This window comes from Gymnoscopelus microlampas, assembly GCF_963454915.1.
Source record: "Gymnoscopelus microlampas genome assembly, chromosome: 14".
Classification (NCBI taxonomy): Eukaryota; Metazoa; Chordata; class Actinopteri; order Myctophiformes; family Myctophidae; genus Gymnoscopelus; species Gymnoscopelus microlampas.
Genome location: NC_139951.1, coordinates 17,471,735 through 17,492,782, shown reverse-complemented (window position 1 = coordinate 17,492,782; position 21,048 = coordinate 17,471,735). Strand labels below are relative to the sequence as shown.

General features: G+C 40.3%; 2 protein-coding genes across 3 annotated transcripts; one reads left to right on the top strand and one right to left on the bottom strand.

Moving 5' to 3' along the window:
• Window positions 1-379: 379 nt before the first annotated feature.
• LOC311059639 (transmembrane protein 26-like) lies at window positions 380-7,921 on the bottom strand. 2 transcript variants are annotated; one of them, XM_084077651.1, is made up of 8 exons: window positions 7,675-7,921; window positions 6,010-6,106; window positions 5,725-5,793; window positions 3,327-3,532; window positions 2,926-3,005; window positions 1,526-2,827; window positions 685-732; window positions 380-648 (listed from the first exon to the last, which is right to left on the bottom strand). In XM_084077651.1, exons 1-6 carry the CDS (start codon window positions 7,860-7,862, stop codon window positions 2,568-2,570), a joined length of 900 nt encoding a protein of 299 aa, XP_083933777.1. In that variant the 5' UTR covers window positions 7,863-7,921; the 3' UTR covers window positions 380-648; window positions 685-732; window positions 1,526-2,567. The 2 variants fall into 2 exon arrangements, with proteins under 2 accessions (XP_083933777.1, XP_083933776.1); XM_084077650.1 differs by having other exon boundaries at window positions 380-732.
• Window positions 7,922-8,765: 844 nt separating this feature from the next.
• Window positions 8,766-13,752, top strand: cabcoco1 (ciliary associated calcium binding coiled-coil 1; the record flags this gene model as incomplete). Its single annotated transcript, XM_084078205.1, has 6 exons — window positions 8,766-8,822; window positions 9,844-10,013; window positions 10,299-10,443; window positions 10,902-10,974; window positions 11,433-11,546; window positions 13,528-13,752. Exons 1-6 carry the CDS (start codon window positions 8,800-8,802, stop codon window positions 13,750-13,752), a joined length of 750 nt encoding a protein of 249 aa, XP_083934331.1. The 5' UTR covers window positions 8,766-8,799.
• Window positions 13,753-21,048: the final 7,296 nt, after the last annotated feature.

Genomic DNA, 21,048 nt, shown 5'->3' with positions numbered 1-21,048 from the left:
GGAAACACTTTTATGTTTCTGTCACGGCCCTAAACAAACTCTGTTGCACTACCAAGCTGCATGTCCTTCAAGGCTGTGCACAAAATAATTAGGGAAGCCTGGTGGTTTAGAATCCTTCCTGTTACCAAGAGCTCATGTTTTTCATTTGAAGTCCATGAGCAAGACACTGACTGACTGTCGTTCTTTGGCTGTACCCTGTGAGATAGATAGTGCACATTGAACATTTAAGTAAAATACAAACCTGTTTGTGTGTCTCAGTGGGATATGTGACAAAGGAAATTTCTAATCCCATCATGTGCAATAGGGGGTCTCCAGTCAAAGGTGCTAATTTACAGTATTACATCAAATTTGCAAATGTAGCATCACGTAGTATGCTATCTTGAATTTAAATGCATTTTGAGGCAATAAAAAGTTTAATGACATTTTGTGTTATTTGCAAAATAATAATTGTAATATACTGAGCTGCAATGGGTTAACAAAGTGCCAAATATACATATTTTTTTCATCTTCAAATACAAATCTTTATTTGAACTCTTGAATAACAGTAATAAATTAGATAATGAAATGCTGCTTATGCCTTTAACAGAATGTTTATTCAAATGGTTTCAAAAGTTCTACTATATGACAGTTGCATCAATATGCCTTTGACTATATATGTTTTCTATGTGAAACTTTGAATCACACAGGAACATTACATTTTGGTCAGCATAGAAACAAATACAAAAGCAGCAACTTGCCTGTTAGATTGACCGAGCGGTCATGACCCGAAGTGAGGAGGCAGAAGCAGGAAATATATGAAATGCCACTTGGTGGGCCTTTAATCCAAAAAGAGTTAGTGTCCATAATATACATCCTAACAATAAAATCATGTCCTCTGGCCAGATGTTACTCTGACCAGCCCTACTTACAGACTGGCATAGAAAGCAGCTTTTTATACCCCCCCACCCTCAGGTGCTACCAACTACAGGGTTGCTCTATCATAATAATTTCCCATAAAACCCCCCCACATACCAAACCCAGCAATATACCTACTATGAAAACCACAATATGACATCACTTAACTAATCTAAATTAACTACCATCCCCAAACCCCACAATAACCCACAAACATAACTATATAACATTTTCCCCACCCCTGGCACAATTCTATCTGATGGAACCCTCCCGGAACTATAAAAGCAGCTGTTGTTTCCCCGGGGACTCTTCTAATCCTGCACCCTGGGAGTAGGAGACAGGAAAGGGCAGGTAAATTGTGAGAAACATGGCAATAACATTTAAATTCTTAGAGCCCATAGCATAACTATTCTAACTCTGCTGTTTGTCTTTCACAGGTGACCCCTCCCCCGATGTCTGGAACACACACACATGCAAATAGATAATAAGGACTATATTTTATAATCCATTACTTGTCTCCTACTTATTTGTCATGTGCAATATATACCATGTATAACTGTGTCCCCTGACATATACATGAACATATCCCAAAGTCCTGTAACGTAACGGAGATTAAGAGGACCTCCGTTACTTTGCCCTTCTACTGACCTTGACCTACTGCAGAACTTTTATTTCCCCCCAGAAAAGTAAGTATTGTTGATATGAGCCAAACAACTAGGGCGCTTAACCCCTTTAACTAGACCCCAGGGAGATGCATTGCTGAGGTGGAGCCACACCTACCATCAGCGACCAGTAGGCTACTTACCGCGTTCAAGGTGTTTTACTGTCATATCATGCATGTACAGTATAATACTGCTGTGGCACTTTGTCACACGGTAATATTGCAGGCAGTGAAATGATTATATTACAAGTTTCCACAACAGTGTGAATAAAATGAATGTCTAATAATGGCATGGCTTCTCTGTGCAATCTGTAGCTATGAATGAATATCAAGTGTGCAGTTTGTGAATAAAGAACCGATGTTGTGCTAATGTGAGGCGATTGCCACAGCAGCGTCAGTTGAGCTGTGTGGTTCACTGTGATTTGTCTGCTTTTGTGGGGCTGGCCCCTTCAGCACCATGCTGTAAAAATCTATGCGTCTCTCTCTGACTATGACATACTGACTACTGATATACTTCTCTAGAACATAAATGAAAAAATGCACTGTATTGAAAGCCCTATAAATCATACAAAATAAAAAGCCAATAGACTATATATATATATATGAACATATACTGTAGTAGGATGCATACAAGAACTCATCCGCTGTCATTGTGCCTGAGATAAATTGGCGAAATTCCTATTTCAGTCCATCAGCAGCCATGTGTCTTGTTCAAGTGTCCTTAATCAAGACAGTAATCTCCTTCTAGCTCCCTATACGTTTATACATTTTATAAACTTTTATAAAGGTTGTCAGCTACCTTATTGTATGTAGTTATAATCTAAAATAAATCAGTGAAAAGAACAGCAATTGTAAAAAAGAAAACATATTAACCACTTAAAACCTGTACTTAGTAAACTAGACCTGAGTTGGCTCTGTACTTGGACCAAATCTCTTAAACAAATAGCCGATCTACCTCACAACGTTTCGCATTGCTGGGGTTCAAGAGGTTAAAATGTGACAGCAAACAAATTCAAGAAGTCCTTTTATCACAGATGAGGATGAGGAGACGGTAGAGGTTGAGAGTGACCACCAGGAGGTTCTTGAACGTGTAGAAGATGAGCATCTGGTGGACCACCTTGAAGTACACCATGACGGTGAGCCGGACCACCAGGAAGGGCCCGTCCTGGATGAACAGAGCCTCTAGGATGCTCCATAGGTCGTTTCTGAGGCGGGAGAAGACAGGGGAGCCACTAGCCTCTGACTGATCACCTGAACGATCACCCAACAGTACTGTTGGATCAAAATGGAGATGCATGGTTTCAAAGGGTTTTCTGCGGGGCCATGACGAACTGTCATAACATAAGCACTTTGATCTCATTGGACTGTACCTGAGAGATGCAGTGGGAACTGCAGCATAGACCAAGTCCATACTGCCATGACAATGTACACCACGGTCAAGCTGTTGTCCCTACACAGACACGCGCACGCACACACACACACACACGCACACACACACACACACACAAGACAAATTTCACTTTATTTGTTTCATCATCATCCATCCATCCATCTCCTAATTCACACCATTCCCCCTTTTCCTTCCATTCTCCTCTAATGTTAAGCCAGACATGCTTTCTCACTTTATCCATTCCCATTTTCCCACCTGATGTCACACCAGTATTGGGAAGTATGACATCCAGCATGTCCATCTATTAATTCACTCACTCATCCATCCATCCATCCATTTATTCATCCATTCTCCCATCCTTCCCTTTGCTTCCTTCCTTACTTGACGTCAGAGATGGTTTCGGATTTGAACTCCAGGATGTCGGATGCGGTGCCGACGAAGATGAGCAGCAGCTGGGACAGCTGGTCTCTGGACAGCTCTCCGTCGCTGGGCAGTAGCCATTTGCCCAGGATCAGTAAGAACAGCAGCATCTGATGCAGGCCCAGGATCCATGCATTGGCACACACTGAGGAGAATGGGTTCACTCCCTGAGGGAGAACATAATGGTGAGGTCGAAAATAAATCAATACATTGGATCAGGTATATTAACCACTTTCAACCTGGCATCCCTACTGTATTATGGCCATGTTATTGTAGGCCAAAAAGTGTTAGCATTTGTATTTGTAAATCAAAAATAGGGCTTAAGTGGTTAGAATATCAACTGTGATAATTAGATTTGGTGTAAGAGTATGATCCTGGTTTAGGACAGTGGGCTTATTATGATCAAGATGAATAGAAACCAACAACATCTGGTGCAAGACCAGAATCTAGTCATACATTATTGTGGAAGTTAGAATGTACAATGGAATGCAAGGAAACTGAGTATGGTTTAGCAATAAAGACACAATGAAGCATCTTGAAAGTTAAGGCCATTGCACACAGGATGCGATTATTCGCACGGAAAAAACGCACCCTGTCTGAGCCAACCTAATAATCGCAATAATCGCAATAATCGCATCCTGTGTGCAATGGCCTTTAATGAACATCTGCACTGTAGTGTGACTTAATGGTTCTGTAAAATTATGGAAAGTGTGCTAGGGAAAAATCTAAATGTTCTAATCTGAATTATATTGTGACAGGATATAATCTCCAAATGCTGTTTCATTGCATCTGTAACCCTGTAAAACTCTGGATGATGGCTTAGAGAGAAATTCCATCTTTGCTTGCACTGGCTTTTCCTGCGAAGTGGAGTACGTGCCGGTAAATGACACAGTAACACAGAAACGCATGCAGATAGCTGATAAGACTACCACTTAGTGTTATTTATTTAACGTATCTTGTTTCCTCTAAGTCAACAATCAGTCACAATCTGTCTACCAGTGTGACCATGTCAGGCTTGTCAGTCTTGAAAGGGGGGGGGGGGGCATAGAACCCTATTTTAGGGCAGGCACGTTGGCATGAGGCATGCTTCGTATGGGTGAATTGACCATTTCTGGAGGTGAAGTGATGTGTTTTTCCCTTCCTGCATGTGTTTGGCATTTTGGCGACTCGCTTATTCAAGTGTTAGATGAGAGTAAAGGGCATGAACACTAGTCAAAAAACAATTTGGGGCTTCAAAGAAGTTAGGATACCAGGTAAACCTCAAACCTACATACTATCAAAATAGCATTCTTAGCATTTGTGGTAAAGCAAAGACGATATGTGAATATGTGAACACGTGTGTGTGTGTGTGTGTGTGTGTGTGTGTGTGTGTGTGTGTGTGTGTGTGTGTGTGTGTGTGTGTGCGTGCGTGCGTGCGTGCGTGCGTGCGTGCGTGCGTGCGTGCATAGAACTTCAATCCAACTTTCACACTCTATATGAGTTTCAGTTTAACTTTCACTGATGCACAGCTGAGCTGTTCCTCTCTTGCAGAAATGCAGCCTCCAAAGGGGAAGATGTAACGTGAGAAAAACTGCAAATTGTATCACAGCTATAAATCTACCTGTGATCAACTCAAAGGACTTTCTAAATGTGTGTCGACAACCATGAATATAGGGCAACAAAATATTCTCATTTGATATAAAATATCTTTCCAAGAAGTGTAGGCTTATTTTGAATAAAAGTTTGTGTGACACAGTGTGTTCTTCTCAGCTTGTAATTGTTTTTATTGAGGGCGGGCTGTTTCATTAAAACGCAGTAAGCTCTGTGAATACGCTTGTAGTTATGAGGGGAAAACACACCCACAGACTTACAACAGGCCCTTTGAGGTGAACCGGCATTACAAACACATTGCAGGAAAAGAGCCCCACTGTCTAGACGAGAGCAGGCATGGAAAAGCTGAACTGTGAAAAATAAATCTGAATAACTGACCATGGGTTTCAAGACCTCAGTGGAACTGAAGAGGTCTTCTATCCCTGCATATGACATATCTATTTTGGGGGAGAAAACACTACCTTTGCCTTAGTCTTTAAAAACAAATCCTGTGTTTGAATGAATGTTTTGAAATTCACTTTGGTTGAGAATGGTGTGAGGCCTAATGTGGATTCACTTCATTTGATTCATGTCATTTTTGGGTCAAGTGATTTATGGTGGTGGTTAGGTTTGGGAATGAAATATTGGGGCTTGAGAGCATTTTCATGCATTTTCATTAACATGTTTTGAATACTTAGCAAATGACTTCTGTGTGTTTTCTTACTAATTTACTGAAGTGGACTGAAACAGATGAAGAAACTATGAGCCAGATCACTGGATTTGAACTTACCTCGCTGCCATTGGCCTTCTGTTGATTGAGTAGGTCCACAATGTTATCATGTGAACTAAGATCATTACACTAGAGAGGAGAGAGAGAGACAGAGAGAGAGAGAAATGAGAGAGGCACAGTACTGTAACAGAGTAATAACAGCATTGAATAATATACATATGCAGCAAAATCCTGACTAATTATACTACAGTATGTAGACTAGATAATGCTGTATATAACAGCCATAAAAACTCAGAACAGAACATAATAGAATAGAATAGAATAGAATAGAATAATAAGTGTTACACTTGTGTCACTGGATTTGTTTTCTTCATGATGTAGTTGTATAATCCATAGTGATGGAATGATGCTGATGAGAAACAGGAAGATAGCTGGAGAGAACCTACAGGGGAATGGGACAAACAGCAAAACCTTCAACAAACTGTGTGCGCATGTGTGCGCGTGTGCGTGTGTGTGTGTGAGAGAGATCTCAGAGGGGTGAGGACCAATCAGGGCACCACGCCAATCTGTTACCATGGAGAGGAACGGCTCATACAGGTAGGTAAAGGTGGCATTTTTTCCACGTTAAAAGGATTTTAGAAGGTCATGGTCACCACCTCTAGGTGTATTGGATCAGAAGATCTTTTAGATTTCTCCCACGTTTGTTAACAAAGAGTGGGGGGAATTGAAAAATGTGTGATAGTCCGGATCAGTCTGCAGTCTGATCTGGAACTATCACTATCAGACTGCAGCCGGAATCATCACACATTTTCTATTGTTAAAATGATTTTACGATAAGAAACATGATATTTCCTCCCTGCGCTTTGTTGGTATTGAGGCGGTCTCGTTGCCACCTATAGGTGGACCATGACCTCCTTCTAAAGAGAAGGGAGGCGTATTGGAATTTTACCCTCAACACTCAAGCCCCCAAAGTTTTAAATGAAGAACTATTATTAAATGTGATGTTGTGATATTGAAGGTGCTATCATTCTGTGTATTTTCGATACATTTGATACATTGTTCTACTCTACTGTAGTTTTAGTATTTTCTGTCCTGACCAATAGTAGGCCTATTTGATTGTTCACTGATTTTGTGTGACGTCCAACTGATGTATTTTTAGGTCAGACCCTAATCATAACCTGGCTTAGGGTTAGACCTAACCCTATTATTATTAACTTTCATAATACGTTGTTCTTCATCTACTGACCTATTGAATAATATTTTTGTTGTCATGATGTTGTACTTAAAAACATTTTTTTTTACCAGCTACATTGTAGCCTACCTCTAATACATTTATTTATAAGTGAAAACAGTGTGCAGGATTCCTCTTTTTGCCTTTCTCTCAAGAGTATCGTAATTCAAGTTCAAAGTTATAAATATAATTTATATTAAATGTATTCCATGTAAAGGACTGAGGGCTACTGATTAGAGATAAAGATTGGCTGTTAAGTGGGCAATCACTTAATCAAATTCTGAATGAAATCACAAACTATTTTCATAGTCATTGATTTGAATCTCCCATAACATTATATTATTTTGTCCTGTTCTTCATTGAAATTGACTACTAAAGGTTATTTCATCAAGTCCTTCACAAAGAGAAAAATAAGCAGCTTATTAGTGACGATAATCAGGCACTAAAGCCCATTATAACTCATCACGTATTATAAATGAACAGCACAGCCTCTTTTTCCCCAATAATGAATTTAAGACAATCATACCTCTTAGTATAATCATTTCACTTTCATTCGCTTACTTTCCCCAATGAATCAGTTAAGGATAGATTTCATCTAATCAGTTTCAATTTATTATTCTGTTCTTTAGAAACTGCTCACCTGTTTTATCTGAAGTTCAGATGTTTATTTTTTTTACTGAGCAACTTTCACTTGTAGTGGAGTAGCCTAACATGCCAGGGGTTAGTAGCCTACATTCATTGACAAGTAATGGGTCTTGTAAATAAAATGTGTAGCCTACCATTTGTAATCCTTCCCCTTCCTCCTCTTCAGTGTGAGGATCATCTCAGCCACCTGGGGTAAGAAGAGGATGGTCAGAAGCCAATAAAGCCTGTTTTTCTTCACCCATACCACTCCAGTCACCCCTAGTAATGACACCAGAATAAAGAAACACCGCGTGACCACCGCACTAAAAAACTGCACGATCATATGTATTATTAATTGATACGAATTACAATGAGTGACCACTCGAAACGCAGCTGCCGGTGGGTCACATTAAATTTCTGGCGCTCATTCTGTTTTACAGGGAAGAAAAAAGTTTGGGCACGCCTCTGAAGTCTCAACCGGCCCGGTTCAACAATGTGGTCACTGTGGCAGCCAGGTCAGTGGTGATACCAACCAATCACCACCAGAAATAGCCTATTAATGAATGAAACATGCGTTCACGTTGAAAATAGCTTGTATTGAACTGTACTATCATGTGCTTTTTTTCCTGCAAACTTCTAAATCATCAATCAATCAAAGATGAACAAGAGCGCGACATGTCAAGACCCCATAGCCCAGAGGGACATCTGCTCTGTGATTGGTTGGTTTGTTGTTAGGCAACTGCTGGGAAACTAATGCACCGACGAGAAAAAAAAAGGAAAACAAAAGGTGAATGTCCTCTCTGGGGCCTTTTTATCTAATTTTAAGACTCTTTATCCTTGAATTTACGCATAGTATAGCTGCCTACGCAATCATGTGCTAAAGGGGTTATGTTTTTGTTTGTTGGGATTGGGAATGAAGAACTCCAGCTAAGCATTAACTCCAGTGATGATGTTGCCAAGGTAACGCTAGGAGCAACATGTCCGCACGAGCGAAAAAACACGAAAAGAAAGAACAGCGCAAAGTAGGTGATATAAACTTTCTACACATCAAGCAACTGTTTGCAAAGGCAATTAAAACTTCAACATTGATATATTGATGCCATAGTTTAAACGTTCGTTTTTGTCTCAGTTTATGAATTCTTGTAGCCTACTACACTGCACTGCACACACACACTACAGGTGATTGTGTTTGTGCTTTAAACAAGGAAGAAGACTGCAGTCACATACTATTATTTCTCCAATGGAATGTACCCCCCACACAAATCAGCCAACTGTTGCAGATGACGGTGGAGGATGTTCAGGCGTAAGTTGCTCAAGATCAAGATCAGAGTGGGTCACTCACTAAATGATTAGTCAGTTGTAAGTCAATGAGCAGTAGCCTAACTTGTCTCCAGTTTACTGTAGCCTATGCCATTGGTTCTCAAAGTGGGGTCTGGGGACCCCCAGGGGTCCTAGAGGGAGTTCCAGGGGGTCCCCAGCTAAATGATAGATTAGGCACCAAATGGACCCTTGGGTCTTTAACTCTGAGAGTGTACAAATGGAACCAAATGGACCCGTTAGGGTCCATTTGGTTCCATTTGTACACATACATTTTACAATATAAATTGCGGTCCAAGTGATGTGAAATGCCATTAAATGGGGGTCTGTAGCCCTAATGCATGTCAAACTGGGGGTCCTTGAAATTAAAATGGTTGAGAATCACTGCTAGAGCCGTAAAAAATCTTCGCTTATGGGGGTCCCTGGCATATCTTTTGAAATGGGGGTCCGCGGGCTAATAAGTGTCAATTTGGGGGTCCTTGACATGAAAAGGTTTGAGAACCACTGGCCTATGCAACATAAATGATTTTCTGCAGGAGGCAGGAGCTCAAATATTAGAATACAAAGAGCTCATTGCTAGAGCTACCTATGATGGGTAGTGTTGGACTTGCAATGTCAATTAACAGTACAATCCCAAAAGCTTATTTCAACCCAACCCATATCGTCTCTGTCGGGTGGAAACCTCATATGTCCAACACTTTTTTTTTCTTCAGGATTCAAATTCAAAAATAGCAAAAGTAGCAGATGAAAGCGACATGAAAGCTCAAAACCACGTTTTGAGCTTGTGGATCTGCTTCTTTTCATACTTTTGTATGACACTGTACTGTAGTATGATCAAGTAGGGCATTCATTTACAAAAACAACACAAAAAGTTTAAATATGGAGATAGGAGGTTTCTGGCTGCCAGACAGCAACGATATTGATTGTATCAGATTTTTTCCTCAGCAAGAACAACATGACAAACCGATCTCCACATTGAATCTGATCTTGTGTGTGTCCACTATCAGGCAATTTGAGGACATCTTAAACTTTAGGAACCAGCGGACCTGTATGAAAGAAGCTGCTCTGCTGGACTACTATGTTTCTGGATTCTGGTGGGCCAAAGAAGCCAACTTCAGCCCTACACAGCTGTCCTTCACTATGGCTGTGCTGCAAATGATGCTGGACAACATGAGAGGTAAGTAAGTGAGACCGGCTGACACAGAGACGACAGACAGGGAAGCCGTGCAGGCAGGTTCGGCATATCGATTGTGAGACAGATTGTGGGACAGAGAGACAGGACACAGAGAGAGAGTGATGCTGTACAGTCAGGAACACAAGCAGGCAAGGTGTCAGATTAAAAAAATAGTCAGACAGAAAATGTTTTCATTTGTTAAGTGATTAAACTAACTATAAAGGTCCACTCCAAGGTCAAAGTCAAATTATGCTTCCTTTAGAAATGTGTGCTGAATTGTCATTCCAGAGAAGCACATGTCTTTTGTTGATAACTGGGATGAGTTTGCCAAGGCGTTGGAAGCAGCACGACAGCACGCTGTCTCAGAGGGCGATATCAATCCACTGCTGGACGTAGAACAAGCCATTGCACTCACAGACTACCTCAAAAACAGGTAATAAGCATTGTTGCGGCTTCCTTCTACTTTGTTTCTGGAAGCCACCTAGACCCCCTGTAAATAAAAGACAATTCCAGTGTGTTATCCTTGAAGTTATTTGGCTTACTTTATGGTTGTGCTGAATTGTCAGGCTAGCTTGTTGAACGTCGAATAGCTTGTGAATTAATCAAAACAAATCTAGGTTGTTCTAACACACATTCAACAAAGAACATAGGCTAATACAATACAATATACAACACCAAAAGAGGCACAACTCAAATAAAATCATGAGCAAAGGTGAGATACTGACTGCAAGCCTGAAAAGTGGGTCATCAAATTATTTGATTTCTGAGCTGCTATAGGCTAACACTATAGCACTAACACTATAGGCTAGCATGTGTGCAGTTTGAGAATGGCATATTTGTCTAGTCTATATCACACAAACACTATAATAGCAAAACCTCATTTATTTTTAGTCTTTTTCAGAACTACAGGCTGTATGAGTTTCTTTTCACTAAACCCAGAGAGGAAATCCTGATTGGCATGGAGGTGAGTCAGCTAAGCTCATAAACTGTTTCTCAACGTTGGGTCCGGGGACCACCAGGATTGTACAAATGGAACCAAATGGACCCTTATGGGTCCATTTCGTTCCATTTGTACACTCTCAGAGTTAAATGAACACTGAGAAATTTACAGTGTAGATTGAGGGTCCCAAATATTACAAATATTTACATTATTTATATTTGCACACTCTCAGTGTTACAGACCCGTATGAGTCTTTGTGGGCCCCCGAACCAGTCATTGAGAAACAGTGCTAATGTGTTGTGCGTGTGTGTGTGTGTGTGTGTGTGTGTGTGTGTGTGTGTGTGTGTGTGTGTGTGTGTGTGTGTGTGTGTGTGTGTGTGTGTGTGTGTGTGTGTGTGTGTGTGTGTGTGTGTGTGTGTGTGTGTGTGTGTGTGTGTTTATGTGAGTGTTTAAAAGTGTATGTTGTACTCTCTGAGTTCCAGAGGACTATTGATATGATTAGTAGTGAGGATGCTGGCGCTCCATTGGAGGAAGGCATGTCAGCTGACCTCTATTTCCACCATCTGGCACCGCCTCCTATCGAAGAATGTGAACAGGTGATGGATGGATGAAATACGTTTATATTTGGATGGATAGAACACACATAACATGCAAAATGAATGATTACTTAATATATTGGTGAAAGCAGGGTTGAGCTGTAGGGGGTACGGGGGGGTACGGCGTACCCTTAGTTCTGACACTGTGGGGGCTGGGGACTCGCACGTGCACATGCACGAGCAGCTCCACATGCACTCGCGAGCACACACGTCAGCCGCCCGCGAGAAGTCAATCATTAATACAACAACGCACCTTCAGGGGCGAGCCGTTTTTAACACCTTAAACAATGGCCTCAACCTGGCTGCTTTGCATAACAAGAGCTGGTAGCCTACCAGACACTCACAAAGGTATCCTTATCTAGCTCTGGTCCATAGCGTTAGAAGGAGTTCTCCTTAACGCTATGGTACTTTAGATTCTTTCCCCTCGCACCGCGGTAGCGCAGCCTCTCGTCTGTAGTAAAATTAAAAAAAACGCTTTTGGTACTCACCAAAACAAAGACGGTTTAATGGAGTTGAAAGCCTATTCTATTAAGTGGGAACACTCTGAGCCCCCACCTCACGTATAAAATACACTTTTTGGCCAGAAAAGAAAATATTTCACCTGAAGGAAGAATCTGGTCAATAGGAAAATTCCATTGACCAGATCTGTAGAGGGCACGTGGAGCAACCAAAAACAGGTTTTAATTCCGGTGAAATATTTTCTTTTCTGGCCAAAAAGTGTATTTTAGACATGAGGTGGGGGCTCACAGTGTTCCCATTTAGTAAAGTAGGCTTTGAACTCCATAACACCGTCTTTGTTTTGGTGAGTAGCAAAAGGGTATTTTTTTTTTAACTTGTTTTAAAAAACACTGTTTTGAAAGCAATGTAAGTCTTAAAAAAAGTAATTAAAGTAAAGACAAGTTGACTGATTATTTTAAGTACTTATGTGTGGGTGAATCTATGTAAAGGGCTTTTATATAAATCAAAAGGAAAATAAAATAATTAATTAATTGAAACAAAAATAAAAACAACAAATTAACAATGCAACAAAATAATAAGAAATATAAATACATTAATAATCATGTTGAATACAGTATTTCAACTAGCACTGAGCTGAGTGGCTATGTGCACATGCTTGCGCACACACGTGCCCGTGCGCGTGCACGTGCGCGCGCACGTGACGTCATAAAATAGAGTACCCATAGTTCAAAAATCCACAGCTCACCACTGGGTGAAAGGGTTTAGATGTTAATGATGATGGATTTGCTCATCTGAATGTATGGATGGATAGTCAGAGTGAATGGGTGTTGGAATTAATGGATAAATAAATACAAAGTTGCATGGATGAATGGATTATGGAAGCATAATATTATGGTTTTCTTCAAACCAGTTGGGCAAATATTTTAATCTTTTAAAATGAAAATATAAATTCCATAACATACTGGAATAATACATTGAATTATTTGTATTTTAATGTTAATTTTGGATCAAAATATATGTCAAAAGTTTAAACAGAATGAGCTATTTCTCAGCTGGCCACTGGTGGGCACTGTCTGCCTTTGGAACAATATGTTGTCAGCATCACAGTACAGCTCTGATGGTCAGAGTCTGACCTCAACTTCTATTTATTACTCACCATTACAACATGCAATGCAAAAGGCATCCAGTCAGCTTATTGTCTGGTGCACTGGACACCTAGAGACTGACCTGCCTAAATCCATCATTTAATACATTTCTGACTTTCTCTAATGTGCGTGGCAATGCAAATATGTCCTGTGTATAGGATAGCCCTCACACTGAGGGGTTATGGGCTCCGATTCCACTGGGACACCCCATGGCATATTTGTTTTAAAGAAAGCACCCATCACATGACATGAAATGGAGGAACGAGTGTTTCCCTTCAACTTGCAGTTTTATGAAGAACATACCACACAGTAACAGTAACAGTATAAACATTTTATTCACCAAAACAGATATTCACCTGTGAGTTTTTGCCCTATAGGCGAACCAGGAAGAGATAGGAGAGACACAACAGAATGTGTACCAACACACTGGAAGTGATGTGGAGGACAAGCAGGAGGAGAGTGCTGTTGCGTATTCCACCCAGGAGGTGAAGGAGGTGCTGGCAGAGGTGACCAAAGACATGTTGGGACGCCTACAGGTACTCCTCTACCATAAAAGACTCCTTGGGCCCTATCTTGGGCGCCGCCTTACCCCTTATCCCTAAACTTCTTGGCCGTTTTTTACTATTTTGAAAAGCATTTTCAAATAGTTCAAATAGCCAATCTACAAGCTCACAACGTGTCGAAGTAGATCGGCTAGTTGAACTATTTTAAAATTGCCCCTTATGTCCCACTTGGGATTCGAACCCTGGTCTCCCACAAGAGAGACCAAATTTCTATCACTTTGGGCAATACCCACACTGGGCAACAGGAGATATTGTAATTGTGAGCTTCAAGCAGTACTACTTATCAACCAGTAGGTGACCCTACTCTCAATGGAAGAGTAGGATGAACACCTCCAGCCACAGCAGATGTGTTATAGTTATAGTTACTACTACCATAGATAGAGATTGGTTAAAATTACATTTATTGATTCAAATAAGTTTCACTTCAGATTGCAGTTTTTAAAGACACAATCCAGTACTAGTTGGTTTGGAAAATATAAGTTGGGGTTATATTCACACACATTCTTAAGAGGTTTGGCTTGTAGATGGAACAATATGCTATATGGAACTTCATGAATCAAAATATAGTTCTGTATGATTCATAGCATCAAATGGTAGCTATAGTTTTCTCTTGCAGTTTTATAAGCAAAAATGTTGAAATCGGTTAAAAGGGGGTACTTGGCTTCAGATGTCAGGGAAAGCAGATACTGAAGCCAAAAAAAGTTTGAGAACCACTGCTCTAGAGAATACAAACTGCTCTAGAGAACACAAACACATTTCAATTGGTCTTTTCTTTTCTTTTCTGAGGGTGGTGGTGGTGGGGCTGGGGGGCTACCCATTTGATTCCTTTTGGATCACTGCTTGTGTCTTTAAGAGCTCTGGGTATGGGTAGTAAAGTGTTTCTGAGGTGGGACCTGTGGGGATATAGAAGCCTGAAGAGTCTTTATGATAGTATTAAGTAGTACACAACACTCAATAAAAACTAAAAACTCAATTACATGTAATTACAATCATTACGCCCCGCAGGAAGGGTGATATTATAAAGTGTCATAGCTGCCGGTATAGGCAGCCTCCTGTCAGTGCATGACAGATCCGCTCCACAGGCGCGCACACACACACACACACACACACACACACACACACACCAATCCTAATAGTAAGTAACCTTATAGCTCTGTTTTTCACTGCTTGTCCTCACAAGTCGTCCGCGTTTGGTATATCTCTCTCATGGAGTTGGTTGGGATTGGCTCTTATAAGGGATCATGTTGTTTTCAAAGCATGACTGGTATTTATTGGGCTTTTAATAAGCCTGCAGGGATATCTAATAACAAGGAAAGACAGAAATAAAAGGGGAGATAAACCAAATAGAGAGAGATTGTTATTCCCAGAGATGCTGTAGAGGGGGAAAAGAGAGAGAGAGAGGGGTGGATTTAATATAAAGACATTGATGGGAAATGTCGAAGACAAAACAGGGGAGTGAGACAGACAGAGAGAGAAAGAGAGAGAGACAGACAGAGAGAGAGAATGAATAAGAAAGGACTGATAAAGTCCTGAACAGCTGCAGAGTGAGGGTTATGTTGCTCTTAATAAGTGAATAACTGTCTTGTAATGTGAAACCATCCATCCACTGCTCAAAAAGGTTCAAACACAAGCACATACACTGATCCTTAACAACTTTATCCCTATATATTTAGTTGACCGGGGTCCCCCAGAGCTCTATACTAGGACCGTTCCCCTTTTTCCCTGTACACCACCATATGTCTTCACCAAAAATAGCAGATGTACAAGCTCACAACCTGTTGCGATGTTGTGATGTGTTGTGAGCTTAGACCTGCTATTTCCGCTGAATGTTTTCCTATTATGACATGCCCAGAATAGGAACGCTAGGGTTCAAGTGGGTAAGCCTGATCTATACTTTGTTGTGCGCCAGTGTCCAGTGGTGGAAAGTAACTAAGTACATTAAGTACTGTATTTAAGTACAATGTTGAGGTATTTGTACTTTACTGGAGTATTTCTAATTTCCAATACTTTTACTTCTACTCCACTACATCTCAGAGGCAAATATTGTACTTTTACTACACTACAATTATTTGAAAACGTACTTACTTTTCATATATATTTTCAGATATATATTTTTATATTATAAAACATTAATCATTAAACATTTTATATTATAAAACATTAATCACTTTAGCCATATTCTATACATAGGCTATTTTCAAACATTTTTGTACTTTTACTTTTGGTACTTTAAATACATTTTGATTCCAATACTTTTGTACTTTTACTCAAGTACATTTTGAATTCCAGACTTTTATTTGTAACAGAGTACTTCTACATTGCATGCGCCGAAACTAACTCACATGTGAGCTTGTAGATCGGCTAGTTTCGGTGCTTGACACCGGTGCGCAACTAATACCTCTGTGGGCAAGTGTGCATGCGGATTTATTTATGTCCACATAAACAGCAGAAAAATAGCAGATCTAAAGCCTCACTACGCGTCGCAGCGCTTTTAGATTGGTTGTTTTCCCGTGCACAACCCTGGCATGTAACTAAGAATAAATCAGGCATAACTCCAATCCTATAACCCCTAAACCTAACCTCTAAATGTCTTTTCCTATTTGTTCTTTGCCTAATTCCCAAAATCTTTTTTTAACCATAAAACATCCATTTGTCTTGTAAGGACCAGGGAAATGGTCCACTCTGTCTATTTCTCAAATTCTACTATACTTGTGCGGACATCTGGCCTTCACAAGTATAGTACACACACACACACGCACGCACGCACGCACGCACGCACGCACGCACGCACGCACGCACGCACGCACGCACGCACACACACACACACACACACACACACACACACACACACACACACACACACACACGCACACACGCACACACACACGCACACGCACACGCACACGCACACACGCATGCATGCACGCACACTCACACACGTTCACTGGGACCGATTATCAGCCGTCTCCCAGCAGGCCAACAACTGCTATTTCTATCTGCCCCCTGTTCCTGACAGGGTCAATTACTCCCACTCATTTAGCTCTTGCATATGTCACATGACTGCTGAAAGAACATGGAGAGATAGCTAACACAATATGCAATATCACTTATGAAGCATGATGAGGCATCACAGGCACAAGCAGGAGATGTTGAAGGAGGATGAGACCGAATACAGTGGCATTAGGGGGGAGAGAGAGAGAGTAGTAGCAGTAGAAATACTGTAGTAGTAGTCAGGAAAAAGTACTCGTATTTTTAAAAAGTAAAAGTATCAATACTGCAGTGTAGAAGATGTGTAAAAGTCCAGAATTAAAAATGTACTTCAGTAAAAGTACAAAAGTATTGGTATCAAAATGTACTTAAAGTACCAAAAGTAGAAAGCAGTCATTATGCAGAAAGTCGCATTTCACATGTTTTCAAATGTATAAAATGTATGAAAAATCTTTGGCTAAAGAGGTTAATGTATGTTTTGTAATAATAGGTACTTGAGTACATGTACTTAGTTACTTTACACCACTGATAGTAGTAGTAGTAGTAGTAGAACAATTGCTAATACTAATAACTTGCTTATAGGGCATTATGAGACATGGTAATAAGTAATTTCGATGCCTTATCAATAGAATACAGTTTAATATGCCACAGAATCATAAGATTTAAATATCCAAGTAAACAACCTCAAGGGGTTGGATTTCATGTTGTTATATACTGTAGCTGGCAATATCACTTCACAGTCATACTAGATGCATTATTCATTGTAGTAAATGCAATATAATGCATTAAAATGCATTTCATTTTCAGATGTGATTATGCACGAACAGCGCATATACACTTTTAATGAGCTTATATTGTCACAATGCACTCTGTAGAAAGTTCATTCTGCAAATGATGCAATGCAATCTGTTTTTGTTACTGTAGTAGGGTCGGGTGACCTCAATAGTTTCTTTAAATATTATACTGTACAGTCTGTAGTGCAAAAGAAGTTTTCTAAAGAAGTTTTTATTTTTCCATTCTTTTAGTTTTTTATACTTATTAGTCCTACTATAAATGCGCAAAATCTCTGTCTGTCCGTCTGTGCGTGTGTCCATGAATCTGTAGTTCACGTATCTCGAGAACCATCCGACCGACCGACAATCCGACCCAAATGCCCATATATAGGCATGACCATATAAGGGAACAATCGACTTAAAAATTGTCGTTCCGCCACCAGAGGGAGTGATGCACCAAGAGGAAAGTCGGTCGGATTAGCGGAACTCCCAAATGTATTGATAAATATATTTCCCATATGATATCATTGTCATTAAAATAACGTCGGAGCACTGACATCATAGACCGGCCTGGACTCCATATTTGGGCATGCCTGACAGGGAACTCCATACAGGCATAAAAGACACACACACACACACACACACACACACACACACACACTGTCAGACGGGTACAACGGGTAGTCTAACAACAGGTACATTGGGTATTGCATAACTGGGTGGGGCATGCATTTCCAACGTGCCGTTCCCAAGTAGGCGGGCACCGGTCTAGTAACTATAATAGCTTATAATAATGTTGTCAAAAAAAGGTCAAATAATTATATAATTATATCGGCCAAACCCATATATCAGTCGGGCTCCATTTCAACTTGCTGTCCCACTTCTCTTTTACTGTGTGATAAAATACCTTCAATGTTCCAATGTATGTACAGTACGGTACAGGACGCTTTTAAGTCTCCCAGGCTGCAGGATATTTTTTGTAGTGGAGTTGTTTTTAGTTTGACACAGATTGCCTGTGCTGTTCCAAATTGCATCTTGCTGGTAAACGATATTTAATAACATCCATCTTTTGCCTGTTCTCTTTCAGCTCTCTCTCTCTCTCTTACTCACTTTCTCCTTCTAAAGATAATCACAACCATACATTTTATATTTGTAACACATTATTCATTAAAAACAAATTGTGCTATAGTTCAAAGTATATAGGGAAGACAATTTAAAAACAACCCCCCCTCCCCTCTCTCAATGCTAGAGGGAGGAAGATATTTGAGTTGCAGAGGTTTCCCAGGAGTCTCGCTGGGCATGTGGCTCTCATCATGCCTTATAAGGTCGACATTCAGAAAATTGGCCAGTGTAGCTGAGGGTGAATGCCATAAGTGGATTGGAACCATTTAATTTAGAAGTATACAGTGACCCAGAGAAAATAAATGGAACTCTGCTGTGAGGCCGTAAACATGGCAGTACACAATTTAGAATATTTCGAAGGCCCCTATATTGGGAAGTATATGGTTGTAATTAGCGATTCTCAAAACGGATAGTTGCAGTAGAAGGAATAGGAATAACGAAATCATGGCATGGGGATGGGGGGGGGGTGCTTCCTGTTTTCAGTCAAACATTTTCAACTTAATGGCTATACCGGGTTTCACAATATGTTAAAATAGATTTATTTGGATGTAAACAGATTGAAATGATGGAAAAGGGATAATTTATGGTCAAACGTAAGGTTTTTCTCTCTCGTGGAGCTGGTTTTCATGAGATATGTTAATTTGACTCTGAGAGTGTACAAATTCCATGTGTACAACGTTGGAGTTAAAGTTAACACTGAGGGATTTACTGCAATGCTTTGCTGTGATCATCACAATACAAGCTGACACTTCTTCAACTCAAACACATGGCTCTCTGCCATTATCTGATCTGCGTGCGCGTTTGCGTGTGCGCGTGTGTGTCTGTGTGTCTGTGTGTCTGTGTGTGTGTGTGTGTGTGTGTGTGTGTGTGTGTGTGTGTGTGTGTGTGTGTGTGTGTGTGTGTGTGTGTGTGTGTGTGTGTGTGTGTGTGTGTGTGTGTGTGTGTGTGTGTGTGTGTGTGCATATGCATGCGCGTGCGTCATTCCCAGGCAGAGTTCAGTGCGAGGCTGAGAATTCAAGAGGAGACATACACTGCCAAACTGGAACATCTGAAAAAGCCCACTGCCAAAGACTAGCTACAAAGTGTCATGTCTTCAATCATTTATTCACAAATGCTGTAAATATTATTCAGTTTCACTTAATAACATGCCATGAATAATTTATGTCAGACACATGCTCGATTTGAATGGCTGCAGGCGAATTTTTCCACATTAGTCGAAAAATGAGTGTTGTAATGTTTTTTCTTTCTTTCTTTTTTTGTAAATGATACCAGTTAATCAGAGTGTCTTGATAGTGTTTTGTGTTTCAAACTTTAACTCTAAATGATGTACAGTATTGTGACAATAAGTACATCATGTGGTGTTATGAACCAAGGCAGTGGACTATATAGTTCATTATGTTCCAAACACTGCTGTGGAATAGAATGGAGACTTAATAAAATATTGAATGCTCGGCTCTGGTTTTGGCAGGATTTATTTTTCTTTCTTTAAAGAGGTGGTGCCATGGTTTTGCACTTTTTCTATTTCTATTTTTCATGTGTCTATAAGGTTGATAGAACGTCATTAAGCCCCCTGGTGGTGTTTTTATGGTGTTTTATGTCTTCTCTGACTATTTTGAGTTTCTACCTGGAGGCTGAAACCTTGAGGGTCAAACGTGCGAATAGAAAAACAGCCCTTTAGTGACATAGTAAAAAGGTACCCTCCCCCTCATTATCATAACACAACAGGTGTGGGCATGAGGAGGAGGAGGGACTAGGACAGGTGGGTGGTGCTTATGTGGTAGAGGAGGTGCTAAGGTGAGAACCAGGTATACTTAATGAACTGGAGGAGTGTCCACATAGAAACATAATGTTAACAATTTCTGTACACTTTTTTGAAAAAAATCTTCCTCCTAGTATAATCATAATACCTGATGATTATGTTTTAGGGGGGGAAGAAATCACTGAAAATCACGGCACCCCGTCTTTAAGTACTGTATCCCATAGAATTGCTTTAGAGCTACCTACTCTAAAATTGAGCTGGAGCCAAAATAGGTGACAAACTTGAATCCAAAACTGAAAATGACAGAATAATTCCAGGGAAATGTTGGTCAAGATGAACAACTCTCTTGTGTGGACATCTGCAGACTTGCAGCACACGCAAATATATGATCCAGGCAGTTTCACCACCCTGCTGTCTGTGTTATCAGAACATGGTTTCTGATAACATTTTAGGTGAGAACTAGGCCATGCAGTTGCTCAATCTTGATTCTTTTCACATTTAATTCATTCAGACGATTTAGAAATGTGTTCCATATCAACATTTCTAAATGTGAAAGTTGTCGACATAACAGATGCATTTCATTTCGTTGTCAAGTGCAATAGATTATAATTGATTCCCACATTATCGGTATGGCCGTCACACAGCATGGCACGGGTGCTCGCTCGGCTTTCTTGTAGTATATAAGTGAAATAG